We start from the raw sequence: 18,732 nt of genomic DNA on the forward strand, positions 1-18,732 counted from the left end.
GCCAGGGAAGCATTCACTGGGGAGAAGCTGGGGTGACTCACACTATGATTTGCAGATCTACTTCCAATTAATAGCAGCCTAGCAGTCACTGCTTCCCATGGATTACAGGGCCCAGGAGGAGTGGATTGCCATTACCTCCTGAGCTGCTGGATTGATTTGGCAGCCTTGTGTCAGTACTGTTAGCAGTGGGGCAGAATCTGGAACATATCTGGATATAGCTGGGAAATTACTGAGGGTGGGAAGCATTAAAGATGCACAAAAAGACCATGGAATGGTTTGGGTTGAAAAGGACTTTGAAGATCACATACTTCCAACCCCCAAAGATAATTCACTGCACCCCACAAAGTAACTCAGTGCCTCTTTCAGCAGTTTTCACACATCACATGCACATACCAACACAGAGATCTGGCTGGGACACCCTGGAATTCAGCACAGGGAAATCAAATTGCCAAACAAGTTTCCTAATTTAACATACTTAGAGAAAGTTCCTGGTGTGGGTGGGTAATGGGTAAACAAATGTATAAACACATTGTCAGCCTCCAGAGACAAAAATAAACATCAGAAAAAAATATTCCGACTGAAAATTTTCCCACTTGTTACTTACCAAGATGATGAGCGGTGGCATCTGTTTCCTGTATAAGTAAATGTCTTGCACCAGCAGGAATTTCAAACATCTTAACATACCCTATATTGGGGCATTTGAAAAGATAGTTATGGATTAATATGCCACAAACAGGGAGGGGTTGTCTTAGGTTTTTAAATAAATCTTATTTTCTGAAAGCAAGGTGTATTAAACAAGATTAAGTAAATGCAGGATTATTCCCATTCCCATTTCCATTTCTCTGCCAGGTGATGGAACAAAACAGGGACAGAGGGCTTTGGGTCAGAGGAAAGGTGTCTGAAATATCACCAACAGACTTGGCTTCAGACAAAAGTGGGCTTTGAGTGCCATGTGCACCCACAGAGAGCACAGGACCTCCTGCCTGACAGAGCCTGCACTGCAGTGACAGAGCAGCTGGCTGACATCAGCAGCACGAGCCCACAGCTCTCCAACAAGGAGCAGGGAAGCCCTCTCCCATGCATGCACAGGCCTTGCTATCAGCAGCTTTAACTGCTCACTGGACAGAAGTCCTATTTTCAAATTATAAACACATCTGAAAGTAAGTTCAGATTGTTTATTGGAATTAATGATGCTGCAAATGATTTGGAATTGTCCTGGTACTTTCCATGAAACATAAGAGACCAAGAAAAAATACCCTGAATTCCCCAGGACAAACCATGCTGGATGAACTGACCTTGCTTTTTTGGTACTCTTGAAAATGTTCTTTTCACCACTTTGCAGTGGGAATTATCTCCTCCACAGACACCACACTTATCTTCCTGCTTCGTGGAACCTATGACCCTGTCACACCCAACTTTCTGTGCACAAAAGAGAGAAACAGTCATTCCCATTTATCCAGTATTCAATTCAAATGAGCCTTCACTTTACATATCAACCCCCAGATTCTGCTTCAGCAAGGCAGCACACCTCGTAGTATTCTCCTGGAAGATCAACACCTAAACAGATTTTAATACTTCCAGTTCCTATAATAGCTGTTAACTGGCTGATTATATTTTCATGTTATGCTTCCCAGTGGTTCTCTTACTGAAGGAAAGCAGCATGGTTAAGGAAAAGCTCTTAAGCCTCAGCTTGTCTTAAGAAAGACACTTAAATTCCAGGAGAATCCAAGCATCTATAGGAGGATGACACCTCCACCAGTGTTTTGCTAGTCAGATATTAATTCCTTTGAAAGATGACCTGCAGCAGATCCCAACTTAGAGGAACTGTCATTGATTTTTTTAAAAATAGCATGATCAAATACCAAGAGAATGCACATCAGCCATATCCTAACACCACTTTCCTTGAAAGCTGCTGTGTGTTCCTAATTCATTGTACATTCCACCCCCACTAAACCTCAGCAGGGAGAGCTTTCCTTGAAAGCTAATTGTAATAGTTCATCTTAAAATACTACATGAAATATTTCTTGTGTAGGTAGGTGCTTTTGGAATCGAGTCACATGCATGGCAACTGTGAATATCACACATAATATTGTGACAATAATCCTAATGAAATCTCCTTATTGCCCAAAGTGTTATTATACTTAGTCATGCTCGGAGAGAAACACTCAAGGTAGAGTTTGAGTTGTTTTCACACTGCTGAGCTCTGCAGGAGCCCCCAGGCACCCACCAGGCAGTCCCCCCTCACACAGATGCTGTAAGCATCCTTGTAGGAGCAGCGGGTCCCGTCGTGCACCATCCTCTTCATGTACACCACATCCCCTGTCTCCTTGGATTCACAGTACAGGTGGCACCTCTCCTTGGCTGGAAAACAAAACAACCCAAATTGGGCACCTTCAGCTCTCAGTTTGCTTGCTGATGATGTGAGCAGCACTGTCAGTAGTGCTGGCCCTCTCTTCTCCCTTGCACACATCACAGAGCCCAACGGGGTGCCCATAAATCATTGATGCTTTTCCCCTTTGAAATATTCTGTGATCTCTTGGAAAATGCTGAATCATAAAGCATCCATGTCTCACCATTAGGAGACAGGCTTAAAAATAGCAGATCACTGTCTTTGAGGGGGGATCTATTTAATCTTTTGCAGATGATGCAATCTGGTAGAGCTCTCCTCATTGCATCACTACTTGTGAAAGATGCTGTTTTCTCCTGCACTGCACTTAGATGAAAAAAAACCAAATTAATTTTCCCATTGAAAGCAGCCGTTTGACACTGAGTGAACCTGGCATCCAAAATTTCTTCAGAGACAGCTGGGCCATAGCATTTCATCCTAACCACAAAGTTAATTTTCCCTCATGGTTGTACTTGTATTTAGGATAATTTAAACCATTAAACAAGATGAGACGTCAAAAGGATTCAGACAAAACCCATTTTTTTTACTGCTAACACATGCACAAACAGCCAGACAAGTGGTATTTTCTCTAATCTGTTCCAAAGAGCTAAGAACAAAAAATAAAGTTGAAAATGACTAGTCAGTGGCTGAATAAAGTCATATTCCAATAGTGTATTTCATTTTATCCATGTCTCTTGCTGTCCTCAGCCCCCTAATAGGATTCACTGTGCTTTCCTTGGCACTGAAGAGCAGATGGCCTTTCTGCTAGATGAAACAAATAGAGATTCTGCTATTTTAACATGATTAAAAGTTGGAATGCTTTTCCCACCATTTAAAACAATAACGACCTTTCCATTGTAGCAGTTCAACTGAAATAAATCTTCACAGGCCCTTTGCATTCTTCCCCTGTAAAGTTCCATGGCCTCTGCCCTCTTTTTATAAAGTCCTTGTTGTTGCTGTGGATGTCCTCAAGGCCACTGGGTATTGGTACATCAGAGACCTTTGCTATTGCTCCCAAACCATGCAGAGAAGTCATGCTGAAAATCCAGGGTCTAGTCTATTAAAACAGGGACTTTTTTTGGTGCAAATTCTTCACAGGAGACTATGAAGATCATAATAATGACGCACCTAATGTATATATCTGGAACATTAAGCTGTGCACAGGATAGATGTGTACCCAGCACCCCTGGGTATGCAGCCACCCCCACCCCACACACACCACACATTCACTGCATGTGATTAAATGAAAATATCAGCAGGTCTGGCTGGGTGCCAACAACTCTGCACAAGGGCTTCACTTTGGAGATGGTTCTGCTCCCACTGCTCCATGGAGCAGTCAATGTGTAAGTGCTGTTAAACTAGATCCTGCTATTGCAAAGAATTATTTTCTTCCTATTCCCTGGTGCTGGACACAGCAGAGGTGCAGGAGCATGGATGTGATGGTGTGCCTGTCCAGTCCCTGCTCTCTGAGTCCTTCTCATTCAGCTGAGGCTGGGAGCTCATGGCCAGAGTCCCTCCCTGCTGCCCTGGCAGATGCACAGTGCAGGAGCCTGTGAGCACAGCAGGGTGAGGACCTGGGGGCTCAGAGGGCCTGGAACAGGAGACAATGGGGCATGGGATGCTCAAGGACACACTGGGGTGTACCCCAGCTCAGTGGCTTTTCTCTGCCCACAGCATGAGGCACTCCTCTCTGCTCTTGTGCCCTGAACAATGTGTCAGACACGTCCAGCTGAGCTGCCTGTGAAGTGTATGGATTTATGTCACTTCTGAGCCACAACAGCATTATCCTCACAAGTAACTCACTGATATGCCTTATCCTTACAAAAGGGAGTTTTGAATAGTTTAGAGTTCAAGCACAAGCTTTTCTCTGGCCTTATTTTCACACAAAAGCTGTTCCCTCTAATAACCCTGCACAGGTAAATGTAACTCTCAAGGTGTCTGCAGTTATACCATAGTTATATTGGAAACCAGCAGTGCCCAGGGATCAGTGCTCAGACATCAATGAGCTGGTTTCTGACCCAGAAGCCATTGAATTTAATTGAAAAAAAAAAAAAAAATCTGATTTGTTTCACTGGTCTTTGCAGCAGACTGCTCCAAAGGCTAAAGCATAAGCAAAGGTCCTGCAGGCCACAGCCTTCATCCCTCCACCCTCTGCCAGCAAAGCTATTTCATGAAATTAAGCTGTGAGGCTGTGTCTGTGCCTTTGAAAATCCCAGACTGACAGACTGACCAAGATGGCATGAAAAGAATGAGGGAACTCTGAGAACTCTTTGGGAAGAAAGTCAGGCAAATTAATTACAAGGAATTTGCTATTAATTTCTGGCAGAGTGTCCTCTCGTTGGAATGCAAAATGATTCACCCAAAGTGACCCTTCCCCTCCCAGCGAGGGCAGCTGGGCTGAGGGTGGGGTGGGTGCTCAGAACCTGCCCCTTGCCAGGCCAACCCTGCCCTCAAGAATTTGTCATTCAAGCGAGGTGTTAGGGCTCAAAAGCAGTGAGCAGCTCACACTGCTCATTCAACAAGCTGAGACTCAGTGCCCTCTGCCTCTTTGTTTGGTAAAACATCTCAGTGTGTTTCTGGCAAGAGCAGACATGGCCCAAAACAACCAGCTGCACTTGCACTGACAGTTAAGCTGAGGCATTAAGAGGAACAGGAACATTTTTGTCCTAGGAGATGATCTCTGTCAACCTTGCTGGTTTGAGAGCCAGCACCCATCCAACCCAACAGCTGCCTCCAACAGTGCCAGCAGCATTTGGAGGAAGACACAGGAACAAACTGGAAACTTTTCTCAGAATATTCTCCCAGTTCCTCCTACACTGCAGCTTGGGGACTTCCAAAATCATGACTGGAACTTGGTGTTTAATGGCTCTTAATGGACTGTAGAAATGTCAAGAACTTTTCAAAATAATTTCTAAAGCTTTCTGGCATCAGCAATCCTCTGTGGCAGTGAATTTCAAGATAATTAGATGCTTGGTACTAAGCTTTTCCTCTTATTTGTTTTAAATCTGCCACCTGATAATTTTATTTGATGTTCCCAGGCTCGTGTTATGAGGAACTCAATAATCATTCCACGTTCAGTCTCTTTGGGCCACTCCCAACTCTGTAACTCTGTCTTTTTAATCTCTATCCTTGCTTTTCCAGGGTGAAAAGTCCTGGTTTATCCAAACCCTCCTCATCCAGAAGTCATTATTTATGTTTGCTTTATTCTGGCTGGAGTTCAGCTGTGGGTTTTTTAGCAGCCTGGGCAGCAGTGAGATGGGCACAACCTGAGCTGCATTGGCTGAGTATTTAAAGTGCAGGCACAACATGCAGGCACACAGGGGCAGATCAGTGCTCTCCATCTCTCCCTTCACAGTCACTGAACTGATCTTTTCCTAAAGCTGTTCCCAGCCTTTCTCTTCAGAGCCTACCATACACACACACACACACACCAGTTTTTACCCCATTACTGGCATTCATTAACACCAAACTTCCTTTGCCTTCTTGTGTCACTCAGTGTCACAAGGTCCTTCTGCAGCTCTCAGAGTGGGGCCATCCTCCCATGCAAAACCATTCCTTTTTATTCCCTTTTATCTCATGGCAAGTCCATTTGACAGCTGGCACTGGGGACCAGTGTTCAAAGTTTTCTGGAAATCCAAGTGCATTGTATAAATTGAGTCACTCATGCACTGATACTCACTGATCCCTCCAAACACCTCCTCACAGATGGAGGAGGCATGATTTCCTGGGAAGAAGATTTACCCCTCCCTATACAATTTTTATTCATATTTGCAACTGATTTTAGTTTTCACAGGAGAAGGGCTGCTCACCATCAACATGTTCATAGGGGAGCCAGTGGTGTTTGGTGTTCTGGTACTCAAAGTAGGGGTCCCACTGCCGGCACTGCTCCTCTCTGAAATCCTCCAAGTCCTTGGGACAGTCCTGGGTGTTGCACAGCTGGAACTCGTAGCTCGGCCCCACACACGTGCGGCCTCCGTTGGCAGGACTGAGACAGCCAGAGAAGCCTATGGTTAGTTTTTCTAACTATTTCATTAATCAAGTGTCTATTAAATCTTTTGAGGAGCCATTTGTTTACCAATCATGTCAGCAGGCAGTTGATGAAGCCAGGGTTGTATTTCTGATATGTAAAACACATATTTCTTTTCAAAACCTGTTGTCGCTATTTAGCTGTTCAAAAGCAACTTCTGCAAGAAGAGGTTTAAATTACTTTATAAAGGCAGGAGAAGCCATTTTCTTGGTGTAGCCAGGAAAGGAAAGCACAGCAGAACTCTTCACATTCACCCCTAAAGCAGCAGCAAAGGCAGAACAGCCCAGCCCAGTGTGTGCCCCCAGGCAGATGTGCACCAGATCTCTGGCAGATCTGGCAACACAGAGCTCAGGACCTGTAGCTGGGTTTTCATCCTCTTCCAGGAAACACAGAAAATGTTTGCAATAGCATGTTAGGCTTCTCCTACATGCAAATAGGTTTTACAACTAAAGCTGTGCCCACAATTATAAAGGTCGTTTCTCTGTTGCCAAAGTAATAAATGCTGAAAAGAGAACTGGAAAATGTTTTCTTAACAGAACAATTTCCATTGGAGAATGCTGCTTCATAAAACTCAATTTAAAAAAAAAACCAAATTAATGATAAGATGAATTTTAATACTAGCCAAGTTCAATTGCTTTATCAATAAACCAAGAAATTCAATGTTAAAAATACCCTCTCTGTTAAAATCATTTAATTCCAACAATTGTTTTAGTCCTTGCTGTTAGGACCTTGACATTTTATGACATCACACTAAGATAGCAATAATTACACATTTCCTATCATATGTATATACCAATCTTTATTAACTATACTTTACTTCCACTATTATTGAAATGGAATCATTCTACATTATCTAGATGACCCATATGTAAGTTATTAAAGCAAGACAATTCAAAATTCCTAAAATTAACTTTGGGGAAAGTTCTGATCTCAGGAGCTTTGTTCCAACTTGGAATGAAAACAGTTTGAAAATATTTTAAGATCTTCTTGTTGAAATATCCTAAAAGGTGGATTAAAGAAAGCTTTTTAAAAGGTTTTAAAAAAATCTAGTAAATCACTTATGTTATTTCATACTCCCATTTTAAAATGAGAGGATATATAGGACCCTAAACTTTTACTTAAGCTTTACACAGTACTGTATTAGCTCTTGTAACTGCATGACCAGTTTAATGGATGGATAAACTGAGAAATAAAGATGATTCATGACTTGCTAAGGGCCAAAAGCAGAATTTCTGACAACTTATGCTGTGGGTCAGATTTAACAAGCACCACTCAGCATCCTTTCCTGCCCTGCTGCACTGGCCATGCACTGAGGATCCCTGTGCAGCCTCTGCACATCAGTGCAGCCCCACACCAGCGGGGTGTCACTTACTGGGGGTTGTCACACTGCCGGGTCCTGTACTTCACCCCGGTGCCACACGTGCGGGAACAGGAGCCAAACTTGCTCCAGGCCCCCCAGTGCCCATCCTGCTTCAGGATGTCTGGTGTCAGCCAGATGCAGTGACCTTTAAAGCAATGCTGAAAGACAGAATCAGATGTCAGAATGATTAGATGATAAACTTACATCAGATGAGAAATTGTTGTACCACACATTCTAATTTTCAGCACAAATTCTGGAATTTTTCACCTCTCCAGTAGAAAGTAGAGGGACTTGCTGTCAGATTGTGCCCATGATCCCAAACTCACTCGGATTTTACAACCTTACATGTCAGTATGCACATCTGTGCATTCAGGTTTCAAGCCTACCAAGTCTGTTAAACTGTTGTCAGTGTTACATTTCCTCATTACCTGTCTGCAGCAGGGATATCATTAAAGGGAAATGGCAGAATCCCAAATCTTGGAGGCTAACAGTAACATCCTGCCTCCACTACTGCCTGTAGCCTCTCTAGGCAGCACTTTCAGGAGCTCTGGCCACTGCACCATCCTGCCCAGCTGCTCCCAAATCCACACACATATTCATATAGTAAATGCAATCAGCAAAGTGTCATGGAATTAAAGCAAGCTCACATTGTAGACATTAATGCTATTAATTAAAAACTTTTGCAGTGTCTCTCTGGAGATCTCATGGTAAACCTGACCAAAAGAAAGGAGGCATTCTTTAGGGACAGCCCTGAGCAGTCCTGCAGCTGCACAGTTCATCATGCCCTACCACACTTTCTCCTTTCTTTTACCTGGTTTTTAATACAGTCATTCCACAGCAGATGAAACATAGAATTTGCTACAACCCCAAAACTATTAAGGGATTTATTTTATTTCTTTGAAAGCCTTTATAGCTCCAGTACTGATCATCTCTACTGTCATCTCCTGTTAAAGAAACCTGTCAATGCCTTTCCACCAATTTCTCCAGTCCCTAATCATGGAAGTTTTTCTCAGCTGAAGTCACAAAGAATTCTTCTCAAGGATCACAAGACTCTGGCCCCTTTCAGTACTATTTCTGCTTTCATAAAAGTCTACTGATGAAGTGTGGGTGCTGGAAAATATATTCCAGCAAACAAACGACTTTGCAGGAGACTGTCACAGTTTGTCTGCGTTAGTGGTTACTGCTGGGACCAGAGCTCTGGCTCAGGAGCACAGATGGCTGCAACAACAAGTGAAATCAGTCACTTACTTTCCTTAACATTCAAGTCAACAACAACATTTTACACAGCTTAACAAGCCCTGGAACGCAGGAATTTGGCAGGCTGCACAAGACAAGCATATGGCTAAATGCATGCTGCCAGCAAAAACAAAATCAGAAGATATATAACAGGAGAGAGTTCTTGAGCATAGAGCCATTAGTGATCTGGAAGGCAAATCTAAAAGTGCAGGATAATCATTAATAATGCTGAATTTCAAGAGAGAATCATTAGAATGGTGACAAGGCACAGCTTCCTGGTTCAGTAATCTGCTCAGTGACTGGCTCCTTATTCATGCAATTTATTTTGGGGCTGATTTGGTTGGACAAGGAATAGAAGAGAGAGTAGAAATTAGGTTTCAACTATTTTTTTCTTTCCCATTACTTCAGATATTCAAAGTCAAAACCTATTGAAATAGATGAGTTACCACAAAGCCAATTATACCAATCCTGCTCCAGAGCTGTAATGGGCAAATTTTTCTTAGATGTTTGACAGAACAAGAGATAATTCAGCAAAGCATGAAAGAAATACAAAATGCTAATATGTCCTTTGCTTTTTTTGGTTTAGAAGCTCAGGGCTGTACCCTTCAGGGACTGTTTACTTACGGCTTTAGAGAGGTTTGTTTGAACAAACATTTTGAGTCGTGGAGCCCTGTGCTGCCAGGGGACCATTCAGCAGTGAGGGGGGAGCTGGCAATGTCTCAGCTTGTCAATAGACATTTCAGCTGGGCTTGGAAGCAGATGTGAAGTGACAGCTCCTGATCTGTGCTTGCTCACACATCCTTTTATCAGGCTGCTGCATCTCTCAGGTGTAAGTTCCACAGCAGTGACCAAATCCATTTCAGGAGCCATTTAGCCTATGTTCATTGTGTGATGATCCAGAATCCAGTGCTTGGACTTATGGAGGAGAGGGAGAGACACGTGATGACACTGTGCTTCCCAGCCTCTTTTCCCTGTTTTAGTCAGGAATAGCAGGATGTAGGTTTGCAACAACTTCTAATAAATCCCCTCACTGACATTGAGACTGGTCCCTGAACTGGAAGGTAAACATGGAATAGTGTCAGTGACTTTGCTGTGTAAAGAGAAGAGCAGCACTGATTTTTAGTGCAGAAGCTGGGCAGATGCTGATTGTTGGGAAGCTGAGGCAGAGCTATTAGGAGAGAAGCATTTGTGTAAAATGATTCATCCCCAGCTCTGCCTTTTTTTTTTTTTGTGGATTAAAAGAATGGAGCCTAGAGAAAACAAAATGATTCACTAATGAATCTTACTCTGTGCAGATCCATGCAAGAAAATGCATGAGAAGGTAAAACCAGAGACAGAGCAATCTCCAGTGTAATAAAGGAAGCTAAAGCCAACCCTTCCTATTGCTACTACATTAACTACATAATGAGGTGGAAAAGAGCCAATTTCAAGCACTATTTCCTTCATAAACAGGGGATTTCACTTAAAGAATGAAGCATATTAAAGCAATTTTCTTTTTTAAATGAGAAAAAAATGGGTAAATGCAAATTGTTTTCTTAGTTGAAGATGACTTCTTGCAGTCTCGCCTATTTTTCTGGCAAACAGGGCAGTCCAAAACAAGTGCAATTTCCAGGAGAGGGAGCTTAAATTTCTTGCAGTAAAACATTCCACTGCTGTTTTCAGCAGTTCTTTGAAACAACTGCTGTGGATGCCAAAAAAAGAGCCAGTGTGTTCCTGTGGGCTTAACACATCTGCAAGTCAATTTTCCAAGAAAAGGCTTGAAGATCTTCTGTGGGTATCTGTAAGTATTTTATATTGGGCAGCAACAGGCACCTCTCTGATCTCCTCACTTGATGCTCCAGGACCTGCCAAGGAACCCCTCAAACTGCACCAAGGCTGGGGTGCTCAGCTCTCCTCACTGTCCTGGGGTCCCACCAGGAGGGTGTTTCGGATTTATTTGCATCCCCCATCACACGCAGGCTGGCCTGCTCTGCTCCATCTGTTTGAAATAATTAGTTGCAAGGGATGAACTGAAAGTTCCAACACTGAGAACTACTCTGAGGCAGTAAAAGTTTCTTCAGTGGAGGAGCAAGTACTCTCCGTTTCTGTGGTGACTAACACAGCACACACTCACCCATCTGTCTCCTGTCTCCAAGAGAAGCTGAGGTCAGCTTTCTCAGTGGGAAATTAACTGGATTGCTTTGAGTACACATTAGCGTTTTCAGAACCCTCTTTTCTTGGTCCATCTTTCTTCTCAAAAATGTCTATTTATTTCAATATTTAATCATTCCCTTCCTTTCCTGACAGAATAAAAAATCATTCCAAGCTTTACTCAGATCATCTCATTAGCACAGTGCAAGCAAAGAGAAGACCTGCTAGGTTTGCGCTGGATCCTTGGCACAGGAGCCAAATCCAAGAGCAACATCAGCTTGGTTGGCAGGGGCAGCTACCAGGCTCTTAACCTCTCTCCAAGAAAAGAAAAAAAAAAGAGGCTCAGGTGGTGCAAACCTTGATGTTAGTCACTGCAGCAAGCAGATGGACTCAAACATGTGATCTCCCTGCATGACTGACTCTGGATTTTATTTCTACCCTGTGGAGAGCAGTTAGCTACTTTAGCCAACATAAATGTCTCCCCAGCAGAATAATATCTTTTAAAATATGGAATAACAAAAAATGATGATAGATTTCTGAAGTTTGCCTGGATTCAGAAGCCTGAGACTAATAGTAGAGCTGACAGAATTGTATACAAGTAAATAAATTATCAGCTGACAGCATATGTTTTCTTTCAATCTCCAGAATGCGGGGCTGAGTTAAGCTTTGCACAGTTATGTCTTGTCTGTGTGGTTTACTATAGCAATTTATGGAGTGTCTGTGACTCCACAGTAAGACTCTGAGGCTCCATGTGCTTAACTTTACACACTGGAGTTATTTCGTGGAAGGTAATGTGATCATTGCAAGTGGCTGCATCCTCAAAGCCTCATAAAACTGATAGAAACTTCCCTCTTGCTGTTGAAAACTCAATCTGGTTTTAAAAAATCAACCTGGGAGCAGTATAAATTATTCTATTTCCTTTAGGATTCTGTCAAAATAGCAGTTTTCTTTTCTGACTGGGAAGGTCCAGGAGATTATGTTCTTTTTTTATCTTTAAACACAGCAAATTATTAGTTTGCTGCCAATTAACATAATGGTTGCTTAGTATCTCCATTTGCACAAGAAGATTTAATAAGAAGTTTTCAAAGCGGCAGAACCTCACTCTTTTGTCAACTTAGTTCAAATAACCACAGGCACAGAAGAGCTTACAAGGATTTACATAAATATATATACTTATCTGTACACATACATACACAGGTATAGACAGCATTAGAAAGCCTCATCTTCCCTTTCAAGGGTTGGTGTCTGGGTCCAGGACACAGCCTGGGTGTGCAGACACGTGCTCCCTCCCATTCTGCCTGCCAAAAACCTGCTCCAGATTTCACATCTCCCACAGGGCTGTTCTTGCCCCTTGACCATCAGCTGGGAAGGAGGCAGGTGGACTGGATTCTCCCCCATGGCATCTTGCTGGATCTGGGATCAGTTTTCAGTTGTGTGAACACCAGCCCTAGGTGAGAACATCCACGCACCACCCGCCGTGCTCGCCTCCCCAGCACCACTTTCATTTCTGGCATCCTGTCCCCTCAGCTGCAGCAAAGCCAGGATGTTTCTGTGACACATCAGCAGTGTTGTGATTGGTTTGAGCTTAAAATAGGCCCTGGGAATTAGTGGTATGAAATCATGAAAACTGCAAGTCTCTTAAGTGGGAAACAAATGAATCTTTCTCAATCAACATCTTTAATTGCTTATGTTTCTGTACTTTTCTTTTCTGGCATGATTCCAAAGAAAATAGGAGATCATGTTTGAAATTATTTTCCATTTTTCTCAAGTGCTGATGAGGGATCCTGGGAGATGTACCTGAAGGAAGCTGCCCCACAGCAAGTGAGTCCCAGCTTTGGGCAATAAATGCATTTTACAGCCCCGTGCATTCAGGCAAGAGCCTCTGGTATTGTCCCAGCTGGTGAAGGGAGTGAACAGGGGAAAGCAAAATCAAGGGCAGGGATGAAAAGGAAAGGAACAGAAGTAAAAGCATTGATCTGATGTACCTGTATTAAAAACACCAGCATCTAATAAATACACTGGTCAAATGCTGAGCCCAGACACATAAAGTCAGCTATATAACCTCCAGAACTCACACTATTTTAAAAAACCCAAACCATTTAGTTCAGACTGCTGAGCCTTATCTAATAAAATGGTTTTCATTTTACATCATTTTCTCAGGTTCTTCTGGAAGGTGGCAGCAAGTTTATTTATCAAAAAACTGGGACAGCTCCCTTGGGAATAAAACAGTCAGAGTCCTATCATCTACTGAAACTTCAGAATGTACACATACTCTCTTGCATCTCTGCAGAGCTCAAAAGCCTGGCTGTCTGCACAGCTTGCTGAAGCCTTGGATCCCAAGTTCCAGTCCAAAGAAAATTTTTACAGCTGAGTTGCATAATATCCTGACAAACTGTTTATAATGGAAGCACTGACAGATCCTTAACTGTAAGGTTACAAATTCCTTTTTTCTCCTCATTTCTGTTCAAATACTAATATGAATGAATAGTGCAGGGAAGAGGGTGATGCAACAAAATGGAATATAACTTTTTATTTTTTTTCAGTTGGTGGTCATGAATATTTCTAATTTAAGAATCAAGATAAAGAAAAGTGTATCCAAACAAATTGTCTAAAATTTTGGATTGTAACCTATTTTTTTTATTTTTTTTTTTTTAATAAGAAACAAAGCTTTTGTAACAGGAATAATTTAAAGAAGAGAAAACCAGAAGGGAGTGGTTTGGATAGAGCGTGACTTGCTGGGGAATTAATTTAACATAACTTTTTCATAAAAAGACTTTTCAAGCCATAACAGCAGCTGCTAATATGGTTCATTTATCGCATAAATGATGTCATACATTGGGTTGTAAAAAAACCTTTCCAAGTAGCGACATCTTCCTCTCCCCCTCAGTCACTGCATCCAAAGCCCAGGGAAGCCAGATTTTTTTCATCAGACTTCAAAGGATTGGAGCTCAGACCCACTGTGAGCAGAGTGTGCTCTCCAGAGAGGAGAGCTGGGGCTGGGAGCGGCTCCAGCTCAGACGGAGCTCTCTGAGCCTTTGCCACCCCACACATCCCTCCACTGCTCCTCCCTGGGCTCTCATCAAACCTGCAAATCCACCTCCACAGACCTGCCCTTCTCTGCTCACAGCCCCTCTGTGCTGCCACGTGGGTTCTCTCTAGCTGGCACTCAGCTCCCACATCCATCCCTTCCCTCCGGGAAGCTCCAGCGGCCGTGGCTTGGCAGTTTCTCCAGCTCCCACTGCTCTCTGCATGGGGGAGGCCAGGCAGCACCACAGCAACATTGCTGGTCCAAGCACAACACCCTGACCTCAAAAGAGTCGTAGGAGAAAGGAAATTTCCCCATTTTTGGCTTTGCCACAGAGACCTGCGTGGGGCAGATACTGCCATGACCTGCCTGAGGACGGGGTTTAATGGTCCCAGAGTGGCCATGCAGGACAGGCCAGCCTCACCCCATGTCCTTCCCTCACACTGCTCAGAATCACAGAATATTCTGAGTTGGATGAGACCACAAGGATCAGCAAGTCCAGCTCTTGAGTGAATGGCCCCTACAGAGGTCAAACCCATGAGCTATTCACACCATGCTCCAACCAGCTGAGTTAATGCTCAGCACTTCACCTGCACTCAGGAGTTTGCCCATCTTAGCAAACCTCAGGTCCTCCAGACAGGCTCTTTTCTTGCTCCTCTTGATTTTGAGGGGAATATCCCCAGCTGCACACAAACACACATGAACACCACGGGTGTGTGGGTACACAGCTCTCACCTTCCCTGGTGCACACATGGTCCCGTCCAGCGGAGGCCCTTTCTTTGTTTTGCAGAAATAGGGGTTCTCAGGGTGGCTGCACCACAGCTGCTTGCAGGGATCAAATGTACGGAACTGGAACACACACAAAAAAATCAGAGGGGATGATGCTTTGAGAGAGCTCCCACTGGAAACTGCAACAGAAGCTGCAGATGGGGGGGTTCCTTTCCTAGGTTCAAAATGCCAGCTGTTAGTGCTGATCCCTGAGGAGCACCGTGATGTCAGTGGATTGAATATTTGAGCATACAGAATCATGACTCTGAGGCGAGATCCCACCTGCATGAGATGGAATAAAGTCCAGCAAAAATAGTTTTACACAAGTGACCAACCAGCTTCCTCAGGCAGTGAGACACACTCTGCCTTTTCTTACAGCTTCTCCAAATGGGGCTGCTTCATTTGGCAGACAAAGCAAAAAATCCTTGTGCACCCATGGGAGATGGAAATGAACTGCTCAGACTTCAGCTCAGCTGTTGTAATCCCCTTCTTAGGGGGATGGAAATTTAAGATCAGGTCCCCAATCCAGTGAATAAATCAGCATTTTACCTACAATGTAAAGGCTTCTATAGGAGAGAATGGGAAGCACCCACCACAAAACATACTAAATCATGATGTCTGGACATGCTTTTGGCTATTCTGAACAAAGAAGAATAGAAAGCCTCCATCTCCCAGGCTCTTTGGCTGGGACATTCTTCCAAGGCAGCATCAGAGGGAATTGTGTAAAGACACAACCCTACAGCTCATGCTGTAAAGGTTCTCATCCATTATCTATGGACACTGCTCAGCACACATATTCCTGCAGATGGGAATGAAAGCAGAAATGTTACATGTCAGCAGCTGCCAGCAGCTGAAAACATCTCTTTCCATTTAATATTTAGTTCCACTTGAGGAGCTGGAGGTGGGAGACACAGCCCTGCTGCAGAAGACTATTTTCTGAGGCCAGTCCACTGAGAATAGCACTAACCTTGCCTTGCTTTAAACATAGACTTTGCCTCTTGTTTTCCTCATACACAAGAGCCAACTGTGTCACCAAGAGCCCTTACAAGTGTCTTTACTTGCTGTGATGCCCATTTTCTCTTGCGAGGTATCAAAATGCATCACGCTTTCCATAAAATTGGATCATAAAAGCATGCTGCCCTGTGCTAGCACTGCAAGATGTGGCAGCAAATCCATCTCCTTCACATCCGGGTGGGAGTTTTGTAGCAAAATAACCAGCTGCCAGCAAGAGGAGGCTCAATAACACAGCAACTTTGTTTGCTTGACAACTACAGATATTTATGAAACTACACAATAATACTTCTGTAACTCCAGCTTAAAAAAAACCAACCAGAAAACCAGACCAAGAGATATTTAGAATAACACATATGTCAACATTCAGTTGTTGATCCTTGCTTACAGATAAGAAGGCACAACATCTTTCCCTGCGGGCTTCACTACGCTGTCCCTTTTAAGGACATTTCAGACACTCAGACCACTCCTGGATGAGAAACAGCAGAAGCTAAAGTTAAGTACTCACAGCTGTGCACATCATGTATCCCAGACCGAAGTCAAATCGGCACTGCTCATTCATGGAGTAGTGAATCCCTGGCAGCTGTGGAAGGGAGGGCCAGTCGTGTTCGAAGGGATCATCCCGCAGACAATCGTAGGAGCTGCAACAGGCAAAAATCACAGGAACAGATGGGGCTGTGAGGCTTGCACTGTGTTTGTGGTTTCATTGCCTTTTTGTTCCAAACAAAATAGAGCCTACAATTTCTCAGATCCTGGTCTTTAAGAGCAGCTAATATTGCAATTACGGTCACATTCACTTTAGCGTGCTGTATCTACCTTCAATGGATTCTACACATCTTTTTCTGAAGCCCTTCCATTGTAATTTCCATTTAGCTTGCAGGTAAATTCCTATCAGTCTCCAGGCCCCTTATGTGAAAAGAATCAAAGGAAGAATCCACATGAGACCAGGAAAAAAAGAAAGTTTAATTAATTTTCCATTTATGGAATTTCTTGCAGCCTGCAGCTGTCTCTCAAATGAGGTTTCAAAAGCAGAGGCCAGGGTAACCAGCCCAGAATACCACTGAGCTTACACTTTCCCTGTGTCCTCCCTGAGAAGCAGTGACTCATTTACAGACTTCACCCGGCTTTGCTCCCTCTCTCTGCTTTCCCTGCTCACTCCCAACTCCATCCATTGTTTAAACTAAGTTTCCTTTCTGTGTGATCAACATGGAAGTTTCTCCTCTGCTCCTAAGGAGTGACGACAGCCTGTAGAATGACATCTGACCAAGTCATGCCAGCTCAAAGGACTGATGCCAGTCCCACCAAATGGTTAACACAGGGTAAGAATTGATTCACAACACCAGCACAGTCCACAGGATCTCTGAAATGTCTCCCAGTTATTTAACAGACATGAGGACACCATACACGAGCCTATCCTGGCAATCATTAAGGTTGCCTTGAAGTTACCAATAGCTGAAAGCAGAATTTTGAGGTTAGATTTACTTCAAAGCAACCCATCATTCTGCTTTGTTATAAGACATTTTATAAATAGTTGTATTTAAAAGAACGTAAAGCAGCCCTCTAGGCCAGATGATTTTTATTTAATGGCTAAAGCTCTGGAGGATCTTGCTAATTGAAACAATCACACTTCCCTCACAATGTTTTTAATCTTTATGGCCATGCCTAAGATATCTACAATAATAAAAATACTGACAAAAAGACTGACTCATGTTTACTTCGGGTATTTTGCTGCACTTTTTTCCTACTCATTTTCAGCTTTTGCCGGTTATGGCAGTAGCTTCCCCATATTTTTTGTACAACTTGCACACAACAAGGGGAGAGCTTTTTCTGTATGGAGCAAAAAAAAGGTCATAAACAACAGAATTTGTCAGGGAACTCCACACAGGTCTAATGCCTGAAGTGCCAGGTCCAAAAAGGAAGGCAAAGGGCATGGATGAAGCTGTTTAAACAGCTTTTGCACTTAAGGTACTGAAAGAAAAATTAACAACTGAAGAACTGATTCTGGAACCATGTGAGCTCTTCAGATATCTACTAAAGTCAAGAAAAGCCCATAGCACTTAAAGGGCTGATTTTCCTCTCTAGGCAGCACCATCTTGGCACTGACAGGTATAAGCAACAAATGGCAAGACAGACATGACCCTGTAGGCAGCCAAGGCAGCCCTCAGCTAGAGGTTAGAGTAGGGAGGGAGGAAAGTTAGCAATGAGATTCATAACAGTGCCTTCCATCATCCTGAGAGGACAGCAAATACACGCTCAATGTCCAGAAAACAAACAGACAGAAATGAAATGACAATAATGCAGAATGGGCTGATATTGTATTTGCGGGGTGCTTTGAGGAAGGAAGGAATGATGAATCTCACTCCACGTGATCAGAAGGCTAATTTATTATTTTATGATACTATATTATATTAAAGAATACTATACTATACTATACTATACTATACTATACTATACTATACTATACTATACTATACTATACTAGACTATACTAAAGAGCAGTACTCACTGTGGGTAGCAGTACTCACTGTGGGGAGCAGTACTCACTGGAGGTAGCAGTACTCACTGTGAGTAGCAGTACTCACTGTGAGTAGCAGTACTCACTGTGGGCAGCAGTACTCACTGTGGGTAGCAGTACTCACTGTGGGCAGCAGTACTCACTGGAGGTAGCAGTACTCACTGTGGGTAGCAGTACTCACTGTGGGTAGCAGTACTCACTGTGGGCAGCAGTACTCACTAGAGGAAGCAGTACTCACTGTGGGCAGCAGTACTCACTGGAGGTAGCAGTACTC

The 18,732-nt window shown here is 43.3% G+C and overlaps 1 protein-coding gene across 1 annotated transcript in view; it reads right to left on the bottom strand.

Annotated features, from left to right (window-relative positions):
* The window catches only part of ADAMTS2 (ADAM metallopeptidase with thrombospondin type 1 motif 2), a 174,618-nt gene that overhangs the window by 17,340 nt on the left and 138,546 nt on the right, over positions 1-18,732 (bottom strand). Inside the window, exons 9-15 of the mRNA XM_030229256.2 lie at positions 16,452-16,584; positions 14,900-15,013; positions 7,786-7,931; positions 6,196-6,371; positions 2,228-2,361; positions 1,296-1,419; positions 605-685 (exon numbers count right to left, since the gene is read on the bottom strand). Coding sequence (XP_030085116.1) covers positions 605-685; positions 1,296-1,419; positions 2,228-2,361; positions 6,196-6,371; positions 7,786-7,931; positions 14,900-15,013; positions 16,452-16,584 — 908 coding nt within the window. The remainder of the gene's footprint in view (positions 1-604; positions 686-1,295; positions 1,420-2,227; positions 2,362-6,195; positions 6,372-7,785; positions 7,932-14,899; positions 15,014-16,451; positions 16,585-18,732) is intronic.

Source organism: Serinus canaria, chromosome 13, assembly GCF_022539315.1.
Source record: "Serinus canaria isolate serCan28SL12 chromosome 13, serCan2020, whole genome shotgun sequence".
NCBI lineage: Eukaryota > Metazoa > Chordata > Aves > Passeriformes > Fringillidae > Serinus > Serinus canaria.